Below are 15571 nucleotides of genomic sequence, written 5' to 3' on the forward strand. Positions count from 1 at the left end.
GCTCCCAGACTGCGTATGGGGGGGGGTGGGGGGGGGGGGGGTGGTGTGTGTGTCATACTTTAAAAGCAAATAATAACAAAACTCAAGGGAGAAAAAAAAAGAGCTGGTATTCTTTATGCATATACCTTAGTAAAGTGAGTGTGCAACTGCTGTACTGTTAATACCTTTGGTAACTATGGGTTTTCCCTTTTTGGATACAGTAAACATTTTTATAATAAACAGTAGTATGTGTTTTTCAGAGATGATAAACAGGTAACTTTGAGTCATCGTAATTATTCAGCAATGTCCTTCTTTTGATTAATTAAAGTGAAAATTTACCAATGATGACTCCACAAATAACCTGTTTTAGCTACAAACAATAACTTGTAAATGGTGAGATATAACCCTGAAGTAGAAAAGAGCTTACTCTGGCCCCGTATAAAGAACTATAAGCAAAAGTTAGGAAGACTGATGTTTTTAAATTACTATTATTTTACTTCATATTTTTTCCATGGAAATATGCTTCGTTCTGCCAGTAATCTGTTCCAATGGAACCACTGCAAAACTAGAACTTAAGAGCGTTGAAACATTAATCTTCAATGCAAAATGAAGCGGTTTTTCAAAGTTTAGTCCAGTTTTATTTCACTGTGACAGATCATTTAAAGAGTAGAAGCTATTATAGTCTGGTAAGCTAAAATATGCATATTTGGTGGGTACTTATGAAGGGACTCCTTATATTTGTGGACAAGACTTTTCAAAATAGGCTGGATGTTAGATTTCTAGGCATATATTTGGAAATTTAAAAACAAAGTAGTGGCTGTTCCACAGCTTTTTAAAACTATGCTACCTATTAAAGGCATAACAGCCTACAGTTATTTAGTTTATCTACTTTTCTTAAAATTTTGATTCATTGTTAAGTGCTAATTCTAAGGACCTTCCATGTATTCCATAGGTGGGTAAAAATAACCTATAATGAAGGTTTCTAACTCACACACATTAGATAGCCCAAGGCTTAACGAATATAAGAGGTGAAAATACTCTCCTAAACTAGAACAACTAATGTGAAGGGGTAACTATTCTTCACTTTCTGCTGTTGAACTCTCAGAACAGAAAAAGGGAGAAATGTTTTTCTTTTAAGAACAGTCTTCAGTACAGATGGTGTCTAAGTTTTTTATACAGCTTCATTTAGCTTCCAATTGTCGAGCTGTTTCAGCAGTTCTCCTACTGTGAAACCTGGTAACTTTTCCCCTCCTTGCATTCCTTCTCAAAGATTATTAGCCCAGTTTCTGATTCTAGCAACAATTAACAAGCATTTAGTTTACCAGCTAGACCTAAGTTTGCTAAAGCAGAAAGAGTAATAAATGTTGCCCCTTTGCCAAATTATCAACAAGGAAGTCTTTACTAGAGATGTTAGGATATGGAATTGTTAGACTGTTAGCTTGTTGATCTTTAGGAGACAAGACAGGACCCATTTATTACTAGAAATGTGCGCTATTTCTGATGTGGTAGGAATACTTCTGTTATTTTTATCCTTACAAATTTTTATTTATGTGTAAAATAGAAACAGTGATACGTGTAATTATTATTATCTATACTTGCCAATTTACCATGCACTTCATCTGTTAAGCATCAGTACAGAGCAGGAATTCAAAAGCATGTCATTCCCAGAATGCTTCACTGAGCTTCCCAGGTCTTAGACAGGCCTCTATTAGCTTCCCACTGCAGACTGCAGGCTCTGGTCTCTCTATCCCAAGCAATTCCCTGTAGTTCTGCCATAGGTGTGTAAGCATCAGAAGAGGCTCAGGCAGGCTACTGGGTTAGCTCTGGGCAGATTTGCACTTCCTCACAGGCTTTTGGGATTGGCAGTCTGAGAATTGCCTGTCTCCCAACTCTCTACTGAGAGCCCAAACATGGAACAGAAGACTGTTCTGGGAGCAAGCATCCAAAAGCACTAGCTGTGCAGTGTCCTTTGTGAAGGTTCCAATACTTCTCATAACCAAAAGGACTTTTCAGAACTGGATAAAATGAACTCCCATTTTTAGGGCTGCAAAACTGAGCTACAGAGCATTTCCCAGGTACAAAAATGGAACCAACTAAGCTGCCTAAAGTAATTACATAGTGCTCCTGAAAATCAAGCTGTTTTTTTCACAGGTACCTAAATATAAATTTATGAGATAAAGCAAATATCTGTTTCCCATGTATATGTTTCTAGAGACATACTTCAAGGTTGGTTTTAGCTATTAAAAAATTTCCTACATATTAGCTTTTAGAAGAATTAAGTAACTGGGATCTTGGCTAGTGATATTTCTAGAAGAAGGTGTTACTGCAGGGCTTTCATATTTAATGACTTCAAGAACTAAAGATTATCCAGATGCGCACAGGAATGCTTTAAATGGCCTATGGTTGACTAGTTCACCAGCAATTGGCTTGTATGAAACTGCTAAGAATTAGCTACTTCTGCTGTTTCCACAAAAAATTTTCACTGACTTCCTATGCTGCAAAATCTGCTACATACGTAACACTATTTCAAATAGAGACAATCCGTGTATATATGAGATGCATTTTTGGTACTAACTGCATCTCTTTAAAGATCAATCTGTAACACCTGCACAGTATAAACCTTGTGACTTGTTCAGCCACATTGACCACAATCAATCACTAAGGACCTGATCCTGAATAGGTAAAACTTAGACTGCAATAATACTTCAACAACATGACCATAATTTGACTCAAGTTAATTTGTATTGTAGACAAAACTTAACTGCCAGTGACATTATTCATAGCAGGATCAGGATCTTTATTTCTTTAATCATAATACAGCTTTCAATCTGCTTTGCAGCAAACATTTTGCTTCCATAATATCAGCTCTGCCAAGTAACTTCTATTTCATATACTGTATGCATTAACACTTTGACATACAGTGAAGCCCCAGACCTAGAATTTACAAAAGTTTTTATAATCCCTTATGTGTGATAATGTTGTAAAAAGAATTTAAGTTCCGCCAGATTTCACTACTATTGTAATAGCCAGGTCAACAATTAATCCTTACATTTACAGTCTGTAAACTTGGTATTTAATACTGAATAGTACAGTTACAAGCCCTTGCAACAGGCACGTGTGTTCACCTAATTCCGTTTAAGCCACTGCTCTCTATTGTGTCCATACAGAGGGCAAATCTTTAGAGACTTCGCATTCTTAGAACATCAGAGATTTCTCCCAAGCTCTGCTTAATTTATTCCTCCCTATTATCAACAAATACTCAGAACAATGATAAATTAACCAGTGTTTGGAGGATTTCTGCTGAAAAGCAGCAGACAGCTCTACAGAGAAAAGAAAAACAACTTCTAAATCTTGCTGGCAGATGGAAACCCTACTGCTCACCACTGTACAGAACAAATCCGGGAAAAACGTAATTGCTCCAGTGCAATTTAGGCATAACTTCAGTAGTAATGGCGTGGCTTTTTTATTACGCTGCAACCTTGTTAGAATTAAGGGCCCTATCTGGAGGAACCCAAATCACTTTTGGCAAGACAGTTGTAAAACTGAGTATGACAGCTCCTTTCCAACATTTTCCAACTGCTACAGACATCAATATTGCCAACAATGTTTTTTTGTGTTTTGTTGTGGGGTTTTTTTAGTGAAAACAGCATAGCACCAGGAAAGGTCTTACATCAAAGATTTTTTTTCTAGTGACACTTCAATAATAGCTCCTAGGCAGAGTATTATTTCAAGCCAAAAACACTCAATATTTGTGGATATTCTATATGTACTTATATGCAATTACATTTGTAAACACATACACAAAACTGAAGCTAAGAAACTTCTTTTCTGCAGAGCTAATAAAAAGACAGTTTTCCTGCAGCCATAATAGCCCTTTCTGGGATCCTTGTAAAGTCTCCTTCTAAATTAAATGCAAAGATTCATGCTCTAGAGAAACCGTAACACATACCAGTCATTTTTTTATGTCAGATGTCTGTTACTGAACTTGAAATAATCATTTTACCTTAGAAAATACTAAAAAAAAAAAAAAATAGAAATCTAAGTTCTATAGCAAAACAGACATATGCATGGTGGTCTCTCTGGCACTGTACTAGGAAGACTGGACCCTTTCACCTGCTGATCCCTGGGACTCAGAAAAACTTCAGCTAGGTCTACCAGCTGAATCTAGTAAAATCGCTTTTTTGATTGTATCACTTTTGCTCATTTTGTGAATATCTGAGAAATCTCTGTATGTTCTCTTTCTGAAGTTTAATAACGTTTTGTTAAACTAAAATCAACCCATAAGGCAATTTCAACATAAAATAATGAAAACATTTATATTCTTTTTCAACCTTAAAAGTGAATTGATCAGTTAAAATCAGAAGTGCTTTACATTACTAACAGTTTTGAGAAGAGATTCATGGTTTTGTAGTTTAAAACACCTTTTTGTACTGGTTTAGACTGACAAATAGTTTTCACTCAAGAAACAGATCTGTATCTTCACAGTGTAACTTGCTAAGCAATTACAAGTAAGTAAGTGTTAAGTGTGCATGCACAAAAAAAACCCTCTCCTGCCATCACTTAGTGCTCCCATTTCTGCATTCCTTCTGCACCTAGAACTCCCACTAGTTTCCAAGCCTGTGCGTGGGAAGCACAAGGAACCTTTGTATTTCGTAAGATGACTGTAGAAAGTATCTATTCCATACTAGAAATAAATCTGCTTGTCATTTACACAGAAGGTCCACCGTGTATTTTCTAGATATAGCTTCACAGCACCATTTCCAGTAAGGATACTTAAATATTTTTGCACTCAGATTGAGAACTGGATTTCCATTAGCTTGAAAAAGCTTATACATAATAAAAAGATGGATTTTTCATTTCTTTACACATGAAAATTAAATCAGCATCACAATAGTGCATTGATGCCAGGCCCTCGCAAAAAAAAAAAATTTATACTGTTGAAGCCATGCCATTTCAACTTAATGAGTTTATTCATTCCAAACACATTACCAAAACATTTAGTATTAAAGGTGAAGAAGGGGAAAGGAAATCAAAGGATGTCTTTCAAAATACTGAATTTTGTTTACTTTAGCCAAGTCATAAAGCAAAAATATTTCTAGAAAGAGCTGCTTAAGAGCTGGTGGGCACTGAGCTGACCACATATGAGTCACTAGTTTTCCCATTCAGTTATTTCTCACTTCTCTAATATTTTCTGTCTAAAGAAGAAATACCTCAAGAGCCCAATCAGGTCTTCACACCCCCCTTCTTGGTACTATGAAAGACACCTCATACTTCTCTTTCTTTTTTGTGTTAAATAAAGAAACTTGAAAAAAGGTCAAGAATTTTAGGAATCTTCTGAGGTTTCTCTACATGGAATGAAGTCTGTCTTAAAAAGAAGTCACTGCCATGATTAACACTTTATATTATTACCCCATGCAATTTTATTTACATAGGGGTAGTTCATGAACAGACAATTGAAGAATATTAGGATTTATTTTAGGAGAGTACACAAGGGCAAAGTTTCATATTTTACCCAGCACTTTCATTTAGTCATACTGTTTACCTATTTCAGTATGCTATTTTATTTTATTCCTCAGTATTTTCCCTCTCCTACTTCCAAATATCAATCATTATGTCCTGTTTTATCTTTCAACTACTTTAAATAAGACTAAAATACATAAAATGTGATTCATAAATATCTCCCTTGTACTCCATTAGGGAAATTAGGTCAAATTCTACTCCCTCTGTAGTCAATGGAAAAACTCTTACTGACTTCAATAACAGATCAAGCCCTAAACACACAGCTCCCTGTTGTTTCTAAGAAAATGGCACACTGTATTTCAGAAAAGTTCAAGAATTAAGTTCTTTTCAGAATGCTTCTACAAACATAAGAAGCCTGTAGTTTTATGTTGCTGAAATGTGCTTTATACATAAGACTAAAGGAAACAAAAATTAATATAGCTTTTTAATAGTTACCAAAACCAAATTAGTCTGCCTACTGTTGCCTAATATATTTCTGTAAATACTAGATAATTTATGTTGATTTTTCCTGGGCTACTTGGGTTTAGAGTTTAACTTTTTATTTGCATCCAATCTATTACGTGAAAATAACATACATAAATCCTACTTAATTAGGTCAGTTCTACTGTGCATGGTCACATAAAAAGCGGCAAAAAAAAAAAAAAAAATCTATTGTGCCTTTGCGGGCACTATTGCTTCTTGAAGAAATTCTGCTTCAACATAGTAATGAGGAGCCGAATCCTTGAAGCTCTGTGAGGTTAATTCACCCTGGAGTCTGTGGAATTGCAGCAGGGATGAAATGTGATCCCTTCCAAGCCCTGTCAGAAATGGGGCCAGCAGACGGCAGAAGCCCTGATGGATCTGACACCATCAAGGTTGCACCCAGGTATGAAGGGCTTGAATGGAAACTTATCACCCTGCGCTCCCTCTTGGACGCCTGTTCATTCAGAAAGCGGGAATCCAGATCAAGAAAATACCCCGTTAAAGTAATAAACGCATGAAAATTAAACCTTTCCTTCAGAGCGCTAAACCGCTTCATGGACGAAAAATAAAAAGCTCAACCCCAGACAGACTGGCCCCCAGATGCCCCTGCGGGCTCTGGTGGGAGGAAGGGATGGAGGGAAGAAGAGAGAGAGAGGCAGTAGCACTTCCAGGAGAGGAAAGCACTCCCACCACTGCGGATCATACAATGCAGCTTCATACAATGCAGCTTCGGGAAAGTGCGAGCACATCCCGAAAAACCGGGGTGCGGAGGGGAGCGGGGGGGGGGGGGGGGGGGGCAAGAGAAGTGGTGGGGCGGGGGGGGGTATGTGGGAGGATTCCTTTCTGATGAAGCTGCCGCGCTGCTGCCCGGCTGTAGTTACCATCCCGGACTGCACCCTGCCCACCAGGTCCCCGGGCACCTAAGGGACCACTCGATCCCCTCGGCGAGGCTGCACAATGGGGAGGGGGCTGGGGACGGGCGTGTGGAGCCCACCGACCGTCCGGCTGAGCCCGCCGAGCCCCCCGCACCCCACCTGCGGGTCCCCGCCACCGCCGGGAGGTGCTCTCCTCAGCGTCTGGCAAAGGGCCCCTTTCAAACGGATTTTCCCCTCCCCTCGCGTCCTGCAAAACTCTTTCTTGCCCACTGAAAGAAACCCTTTGCAAAGGGAAAAAAAGAAGAAAAAAAAAAAAAAAGGCGGAGAACGGAGAGAATCAGAGCCGAGGCTTCCATTCCCCAACTTTCCCTTTTCTCGCCCCTCGGAGAAGGCAGATACTTGTCGCTCCATTTCTGCCACAACTTGTTGAGTGACAACTAAGTTCAACACAACTGAAAATCGGACGCGCGCTCCAGAAAACTGGGTTTAGTGCTGGAAGAGGAGAAGCCACTCTGTTCTACAAGCATTTCTTTCATTTCCCCAGCCAACGAGTGCATCCCCTTTACTGCATTAAAGCCACATCCACAGTGAAACGTTTAGACTCAACGGGAGCCATCCCGGCGGGTCTCCGGCCCCTCGCCCTTCGCCTCCCCTGCGCCGGGAGCCGCTCTGACAGGTTTCCTCTGAAACACGACCCCAGCCATGCCCTGGGTCCTTCTCCCGAGGTTGAGGGGGGTGGGGTGGGGAACACGACTGGACTCCCCAGCTCCCCTCTGCTTTCTTACCTCCTCTGACCTCTCCAGCCCGGAGGAGGATGGCGAAGGTGACGAGCACGGTTACAGCCGAGTCCCAGCGCCACCTTCTCGTTTTCCACCTTGTGGACCATCTCTGCATCTCCATGCTGGGCACCCACAAGCGCGAAACAAACGCGGGCACCTTCAGTTTATACCTGCTCCGCCCTTTCCACTATATTGCCAGAGATGAATTCTACTATAGAGCCATACGTGATAGACCAAAAGGGGTTTTCTCTCTCTGCCCCTTCCCTCCCTATCTTTCTGTCCCTCTCTCTCTCTCCCTTTATCTCTCTCTCTGCCCGGCTTTGCACGGGCTCCTCCAACCCGTCCTCCCCGGTGCCCTGCCTTCAAACTGAACGTAGATGCGGAGCTTTAACCCAAACCCCAAGAGCACCGCATCCCCCTCAACGCTTCATCCCCGTCAGAGGGCTGGGCGAGCGGCTTCTGGGGCCACCCCTGCAGCCCGACTGACAGGCCAGCTGCCGGCGGGAGGCCAATCGCGCGGCTCCCCCGGCCGCCGCAGCACCGCCCTCTGCTTCGGCGACAGCACACCGACCCTTCCACGGCCGCCAGGCCCCGGCACGGCGGACGGCAGCCCGCCCGAACGCTCTTCAGGAACGGGAGCGAGCCGGGGGACGCCGCTGACGTATCCCCCCCGCCGCCCGCTCCGGCCCACCACCCCCTGCCCGGAGCATGCGCAATGCCGGGTCTCCTCGGATCGGAGGGACAGGCGGCGCCAAATGGGGCAGCGTGGGGAGGGGGCGATGCTGGAGACAAGCGGAAAGCGGGGGGAGGGGGGTGGTCATGGCCGAGAGGGGACGTGTGCGTGGGGGGAGCTGCAGATCTGTTGCGGGTGTCCCTTTGCCTGTGGGCATTGTCAGCTGGGACTTCAATAAAGCACTGACACTGTGCTCCAAAGCGTTCTGGAGAAACTGGCTGCTCGTGGCCTGGGTAGGTGTATTCTTCACTGGGTAAAAAACTGGCCGGCTGGCAGAGCTCAAAGTATGGTGGTGAATGGTGTCACATCTTGTTGCTGACTGGTCACTGGTGGTGTCCCTCAGGCCTCGGTGTTAGGGCCAGTGTTGTTTAGTATCTTCATTGATGACTGGATGAGGGCATAGAGGGCACCCCCAGTAACTCTGCAGATGACCCCAAGTTGGGTGGGAGCGTTGATCTGCTGGAGGGCAGGAAGCTCTGCAGAGGGATTTGGGCAGGCTGGATCCAAGGGCTGTGGCCAAAGGGATGAGGTTCAACAAGGCAAAGTGTGGGTCCTGCACTTGGGCCACAACAACCCCTGCAACGCTCCAGGCTTGGAGGGGAGTGGCTGGAAACCGCTCATGGGAAAGGAGCTGGGGGTGCTGGTTGATGGAGCTGAACATGAGCAGCTTGTGCCCAGGCAGCCAGGAAGCCACCAGCATCCTGGCCTGTATCAGCACCAATGCGGCAGCAGGGCCACGGCAGTGGTTGTGCCCCTGCACTGGGCACTGGTGAGGCTGCACCTCGAACCCTGTGTTCAGCTCTGGGCCCCTCACTGCAAGAGAGACATTGAGGTGCTGGAGCGGGGACAGAGAATGGCAACAGAGCTGGTGCAGGGCTTGGAGCACAAGTGTGATGGGGAATGGCTGAGGGACCTGGGGGGTTTAGTCTGGAGAAGAGAAGGCTCAGGGGGGACCTTACCGCTCTCTACAACTGCCTGACACAAGGTTGCAGTGGTGTGGGGTCCCTCTCTACTCTCAAGGAACGAGTGACAGGACAGGAATAAATGGCCTCAAGCTGCACCAGGGGAGGTTTAGATGGAGCTGAGAAACAATTCCTTCCCCAGAGGGTGCTCAGGCATTGGAACAGGCTGCCCAGGGCAGGGCTGGAGTCACCGTCCCCGGAGGTATTAATAAACCATGTAGATGAGGCCCTTAGTGACTAGGCTTTGTGGCGACCTTGGCAGTGCTGTGGTAATGGACTTGAGACAAGGTCACTCTAAAGTACCACCAGTACAACACAGACCCTACAAAATGCAGAAACAAGCTATCCTTTTTCATATTAACTCCTACTTAGTGACCACATCCCAACTTCACAGATCAGGTTTTGAGACCTGTACATGCTATAACTTCCAGGAACTCATCTAGAAAACTCTCATTTTGTCTTCATTTAAAACTCATGAATTGTGTTACTCAAGAGGAGTCAAGTAAATGTGTGCATAAACTATATAATTTGCTGATTCCTCTTCCTATTTCCTTTTTCCCCCGCTCTTTTAGCTAATGCTTACCCAGCCTGTTTGTCCTCCCTTTTGTCTTTTCAGAATTGCACTTGTAAGTCACCTGATAAATCAACAATACCATCACCATCATCTTCCTTGTGTCATAACTGTGTTTATTCTAGTTTCAGTTCTTAGGCAGAAGTCCCTTTTCCAACATACACGCTTTACTTCACATGTAATTAGAAGCATGAGGCAGCTTTTCTGACTTAATTCTGAAGAATCTGGCATTGACTGCAATTTGCCTTCTGTATGTCATTTTAATTAAAACCAGACTAAGATAATCCTTGACCAAGCAAAATGCCAAATATTAATTCCAGAATCCATAGTAAATCCAAGTCCACTTAACAGCAGTCATCTTCATCTCTTTAGGAGCCTCTTCTTCTATTATAACAACAAAGAAATGAAAGCAATGGCAACAGCCAATAACAGTGGATAGATGTCAGAGCAGCCTGCTATCAGAAGCGTTTCTCTGACTCCGCTTCATTCTTCTGCCACATTCATTTGTGCAAGCAGTGACAAGAAGTAGAAGAAAAAGCAGAAAATCAGCATCCACCACATCTTACGCAGGTGCTTCTAATTATATTAGGCACAGACAGAATTTACAAACTTGGGGCATGTTTTGAAGTTACATCTGTTTTGCTGTTGAAGTCTATTCCAAAGAAAATAGTTTACCCTACCAGGTAGCACCTCATGCAGATCTGAAGTCAACGTATACTACCACATTTTTACCATTAATTCTTCACTCAGTTAATGAGTTCTACCTAAGAAGGCCTCAGAGATACAAAAGAGCAGACGACATTAGCCCAGGGCACAGAGCCCGGGCCAAGCCCTAACCAATGACAGCCCTAACCAACAACAGCTATGGCTGCCCACTGCTGTCTACCACACATTTGCCAGAGCTGTGGAAAGGTGGCACAGCTGCTCTGGCTGTCACAGAGGGGCTCAGCCAGTCCTGTTCAGTAGGGCTTCCTCTGCCCCAGCTCTGCTGCTGCCCTCCCTGACTGCCAGTGGTCTGCCATCTCCTCTTCCCCCCGCATCAGCCTCATCCTGTGTGCTGAAACAACTGGAGGTATGTTTCAAATACCATTAAAGGAACTGAATTGTGAGTATGCAAAAGGACAGAAGAAATCATAAGTTGCTACTTTTTGCTTTATATTTGGTTATGGAGCATTAAGTACAGACATTACTCCCCACCACCTCCCCCCAAAAGCCCCAGAAAATTCATTCTCTGAATGTCTGACAGGAATTGAATGTCCATATGTTGCAAAGAACCTTGCTTGTAAGTACCTTCTTATTTATTGTTTCCATTAGTAGTAATTAAACATATCAGTGGCTTAGTTTATTTTTCTAAATGTAAGTCATCTTTTCAGTTGAAGATAGGAAGAGTATGCTTTTATTGTTGGTTTCCATGTCTCTCAGATACATTGACTTCGCATAAATTACCTTACTTCTAGCTTCACACAGGTGTTGATGCCTTCTAAAACTTGAACTTTTTTTCTCCAAAAAAGATGTATCTTGCTATATTCACTTACGGTGTTCACTTGCAATATTCACTTACAATGTTCACAACACGGAAGTGAATATTGCAAAATAAATGACTGTCTTACAAGTCATCACCCAATACCTTTTCTATGACTTTAATTCCTTTGACTTATTTAGGTGGGTACTTAATCCTTGTTTCACTTCTTGTACAGGTCTAAGTTTTGTAAGCTTTTTTATGTTGTATCATTAATATTGGGAAGAAAAATGAGTTACACTGCTTCAGTGAAGTGAACTCTTGTAAAAAAAGATGTCTTACAAACAGAGATTGGTGGAATTTGGTCTCTGCTAGGGAAAATGCTAATGAGCTGCTTTTTGTAATTCTAAAGGGAGAGAAATACATGAACACATGCATATAGATAAAATAAATTACTATTTCTTTCCATGATTCTACCTTCATAGATAGAATCATGGAAAATACACCATTTGCTACTAACAGCGCACAGCTATTTGCTACTAATAGCTCACAGCTTCACTGAACTCCCCCAGTTCCATTGTCTAAGGTTTTGAGAGATGAAGGCAAGGCTTTCTCTGTGACTCAGCAAACTTTTGGGGCTAAGGAATAGCTCAGTGTCCATTGATTAGGGAGGACAGATGACAGTAAAAGAAATTTGATGCAGAACAGCATGGTTAGTACTCATTAGCTCAGGTACCAAAAGGCTACTAGTATTACAAGAATTCATCATCTTTTGGTTTGTTGGTATTCGCTGATTACCCAGCTATGTATTACAGTTGAGCTTGAGAAGAATTCACCTGGGAAGCCTGCATTGTCAGTTGATGTTGCATGAGCTGCAGAGATAGTAATAAGGATTAATCTCTTATTTTCATGTTTGCTGTGGTTATTGGTCTGGTTATGGTTGCAATGTAGGAAAAGAAGGGTGAAGAACCCTCCCCATGTGGATTCTCTGTGCATCAAAGGGAAAGAAATTGGTGTTACCAGAAATTAATGCATTATTTTGGGTAGGTTTGTGGGGTTTTGAGTGGTTTTGTTTACTTAGTCATAATGGAGATCAGGATTGTTTGGATTTTTTAATTATTGCTTAATTCTGACCTGTCTGTGAGAGATGAGGGCATGTGTTCTACCCCCTTGCTACTTTTATGCACACCTCCATGTCCTGCAGTTGCCTTCCTTCACATGTCCTACTCCCCAACTCTCCTTTTTATCATTGTGCATCTGTATTGTTATGAGAGGAAAAGTAACTGACTGCATTTACATGAAATCTGGCCACAATTAAGGAGCACGATTTTTTTCATTACCTTTGTTCTTTTGATAAGTCTGATAAAATTGTAATGCTCTCTGAAGTTCCTTCTTTCCTGCTTTTACATAGCCTTAAGATACACAAAAGTAAACGCTGTTCTAATGCTGATATGGATGACCTGTTTGAGGACCTACAGCATCCTGTATGACTGGCATGTTAGCTTCTCTGTGGATTGTGAGTCCATAGGACCACACGTTCATGAATGGAAGATTTTCTGACTGGAATTGTTCTGGGAACGTACTGTGTGTTTGACCTCACGTTAAAAGAGAAAATTAAAACTCCATCAGCTTGTGAAGTTCACTGAAGAGAAGCAGCAATCACTGTCTTTCCTGGTCATATTGACTTTGTTGGATCTTAATCATGACCGTCTTGTAGCATAGACTGATCTTTCTGCACCTCCCTCAGTAGAGAGAAAAATATTGCTGAAATAGCATTTTCCAGCATATAAACAGCATATAAACAGCACAGCATTTCCATCCTGTTCAGGAAGCAGCAGGAAGTATCAAGTATCATACATTATTGCCAGCTCAGCTTGGTAATTCAGATGAGGTTTTTGGAGCTTATTTCAGCCAAACTCCTTAATCTTTCAAGGGTCACCTACTGATACTTTATAGCACAGCACAGTGTAATTCATACAGCAACCCAGCATTCCTTTTTTATTTTCATGTATTTCTTCTCGGGATCATAACCTGTTGTAATCATAATTACACTTAATTCAAGGAAAAAATATATAAACAATTACTGTCATGTGTAATATGTCTCCTAGAACATAACATATTAAGAATACCAGAATTTTCCTCATTTAAGACAACTGAAAATGAGACATACATATTTGAGGTAGGGATTAGCTTCTCAGTTCTGTGTAGTTTTTAGATATTGCCATTACACACCAGAACTGTAAAAAAATCTCCATTTTGATTGCTGTTTCTGAATTTATTCAATGGCCAACTAAAACTTTACTTGTAAGTCTGTTGTGGTTCTGCAACAAAACACTTTCAAATATTTGCCTTTAATTGCTGGTATCTAATTGGTTCTTTCATTTGTCCTTTCCAACCCTAACTATTCTATGATTCTATGATTTGTTTTTACAGTCTGAGACTTCCTTCTGCTGCAGACCATTTTAAACAGTTACGTGGGCTAGGAGAACTGGCAGAGGACAGTTTGGACAGGCTCAGTTATTCTCATTGCCAACTGTTTATCTTACTATCAGAGTATCCCTGATGAGTTATGCTTTTATCAGTTATGTTCTTGAAGCAGTGGGCTGAGATCTGCATGCCACAGTCCATTTTTAATTATGACTTGTGATAAATTAAGAATGCAGATGTTTGTCTATAAAAATCCTCTTACAGTCCCTTTTCTGCATTGTTTTGTGGCATTGTTTTGTATTGGGGGAGTACCGGTGGCCTATCTAATGCACAAGGAGGCAGCGCAGGCACAGACTAAAGGTCTGCATGTATCACGCACTTGTAGCACGTTTGTTAGTTTCTGGCAACACTAATACTACCAACCTCACAGTTCCTTTTAACTGGGGGAAATTGAGACACAGAGAGAACTAAAAAGGTAAATAGCTAACAGCAAACTAACTTATGCCTTGTCATGACAGCCCTGTACTTCTTATACATAGACACCTTGCAATTGAATCACTTGTTAAAGTACTTTGAAGTAGAATAAAAGTTTACCATGTCCTATAAGAAGGAGTACTGAGAAAGCAAAGGTAACGTTTCAGGGAGGCTTTCTGCCTTGTCTCATGCCTGCCCTGTTTCCCAGGTTTGAGAAGATGAGAACCAAAACATAATGTGTGGATAAATAAATAAAAGAAAAAATACATTAGTAGGTTATCATTCAGTATATATATGTCTCATTATATTTAACTACATCCCATTATATTAAACTAGTATTCCCCAAAAAATAACACATCCTATCAAAGGGGCTGTCACAGGACAGCTGCCTTGGAATATGACAGTGCTGGCAGACTTGTTCAAATATTTCTCCTTATCCACCTCAGTTCATAAAATAATGGTTATTTTCATAGTATTAGCCAATTAAAACTGAATCACATGCATTCTCATGCCATGCAATAATTCTTCATTAGACATAATTCTATATCACAGAAAAGAAACCCTTTTGAGGAAGGTGGTTGGGGAATGCGCAGTAGCTTTAAAATTAAGCCATAGCAAAGCTTTTAATGTGTTTTGGTGCCTTTTAGTTGTTTGAGATTTGAAAACTGCATTTCGGGGTGACCATACTGTTTTGAAATGTAAGGCAGCATTCAGTACAGAGCCCTATAAAAGTCTTGGGGACCAGTCCCAGGAGGCCAGTGGAATCTGTGTGTTAAAAGCAGTTCCCAGAAGGCATTGAGTAGTTCATGTGACAGGGAATAGTGAAACAAGGATTGCACTAAAACTGCCAAAATGCCTTGAGCTTCCTGTCCATGGGCATGGATTTCTGCAGAGGACATGATTCCTTTCTTGAAGGCAGTGTATTTACATGTGGTTTGTGCATTTGTATGGACTTTAAAAAGGCAAGTATCTTGAAAATACTATTTTAATAATTGTTTAATCTAATAAAATGTGAATATTTGCATCTGATATTAGGAGAAACAGAGGAGAATATAGCAGCTCTAGGAGGACTAGAAAAAAGTAAGTAAATGAAGGGCCAGCAAAATATCTTTGCTTATACTTTGTCCTATTTGATGATATCTTGAAATTGTGATTCACCTTTTTTGTCTATAATGTGTTATACTAAATGACTCATGTTGATGGCTACTTCATTCACTTTAGCGGTATTCATCTCTCCTTAACTTTAAAAAAGCCCACAACCGTATCAAACAGGGGCTCACAGTGCTTCCATAACTCTACTACAGTCCGTAATAGCCTCAGCTGCTCATCT

At 41.7% G+C, this 15571-nt stretch overlaps 1 protein-coding gene across 3 annotated transcripts in view; it reads right to left on the reverse strand.

Annotated features, from left to right (window-relative positions):
• Positions 1-8215, reverse strand: part of COL11A1 (collagen type XI alpha 1 chain) — a 168760-nt gene extending 160545 nt beyond the window's left edge. Inside the window, exon 1 of one of the 3 annotated variants that reach the window (XM_065669577.1) lies at positions 7622-8215. In XM_065669577.1, coding sequence (XP_065525649.1) covers positions 7622-7736 — 115 coding nt within the window. In that variant the 5' untranslated portion in view covers positions 7737-8215. The remainder of the gene's footprint in view (positions 1-7621) is intronic. The other 2 variants (XM_065669580.1, XM_065669579.1) reach the window with 2 other exon arrangements.
• Between the last annotated feature and the right edge of the window lie 7356 nt (positions 8216-15571).

This window comes from Lathamus discolor, chromosome 3 (assembly GCF_037157495.1).
Source record: "Lathamus discolor isolate bLatDis1 chromosome 3, bLatDis1.hap1, whole genome shotgun sequence".
Lineage (NCBI taxonomy): Eukaryota > Metazoa > Chordata > Aves > Psittaciformes > Psittacidae > Lathamus > Lathamus discolor.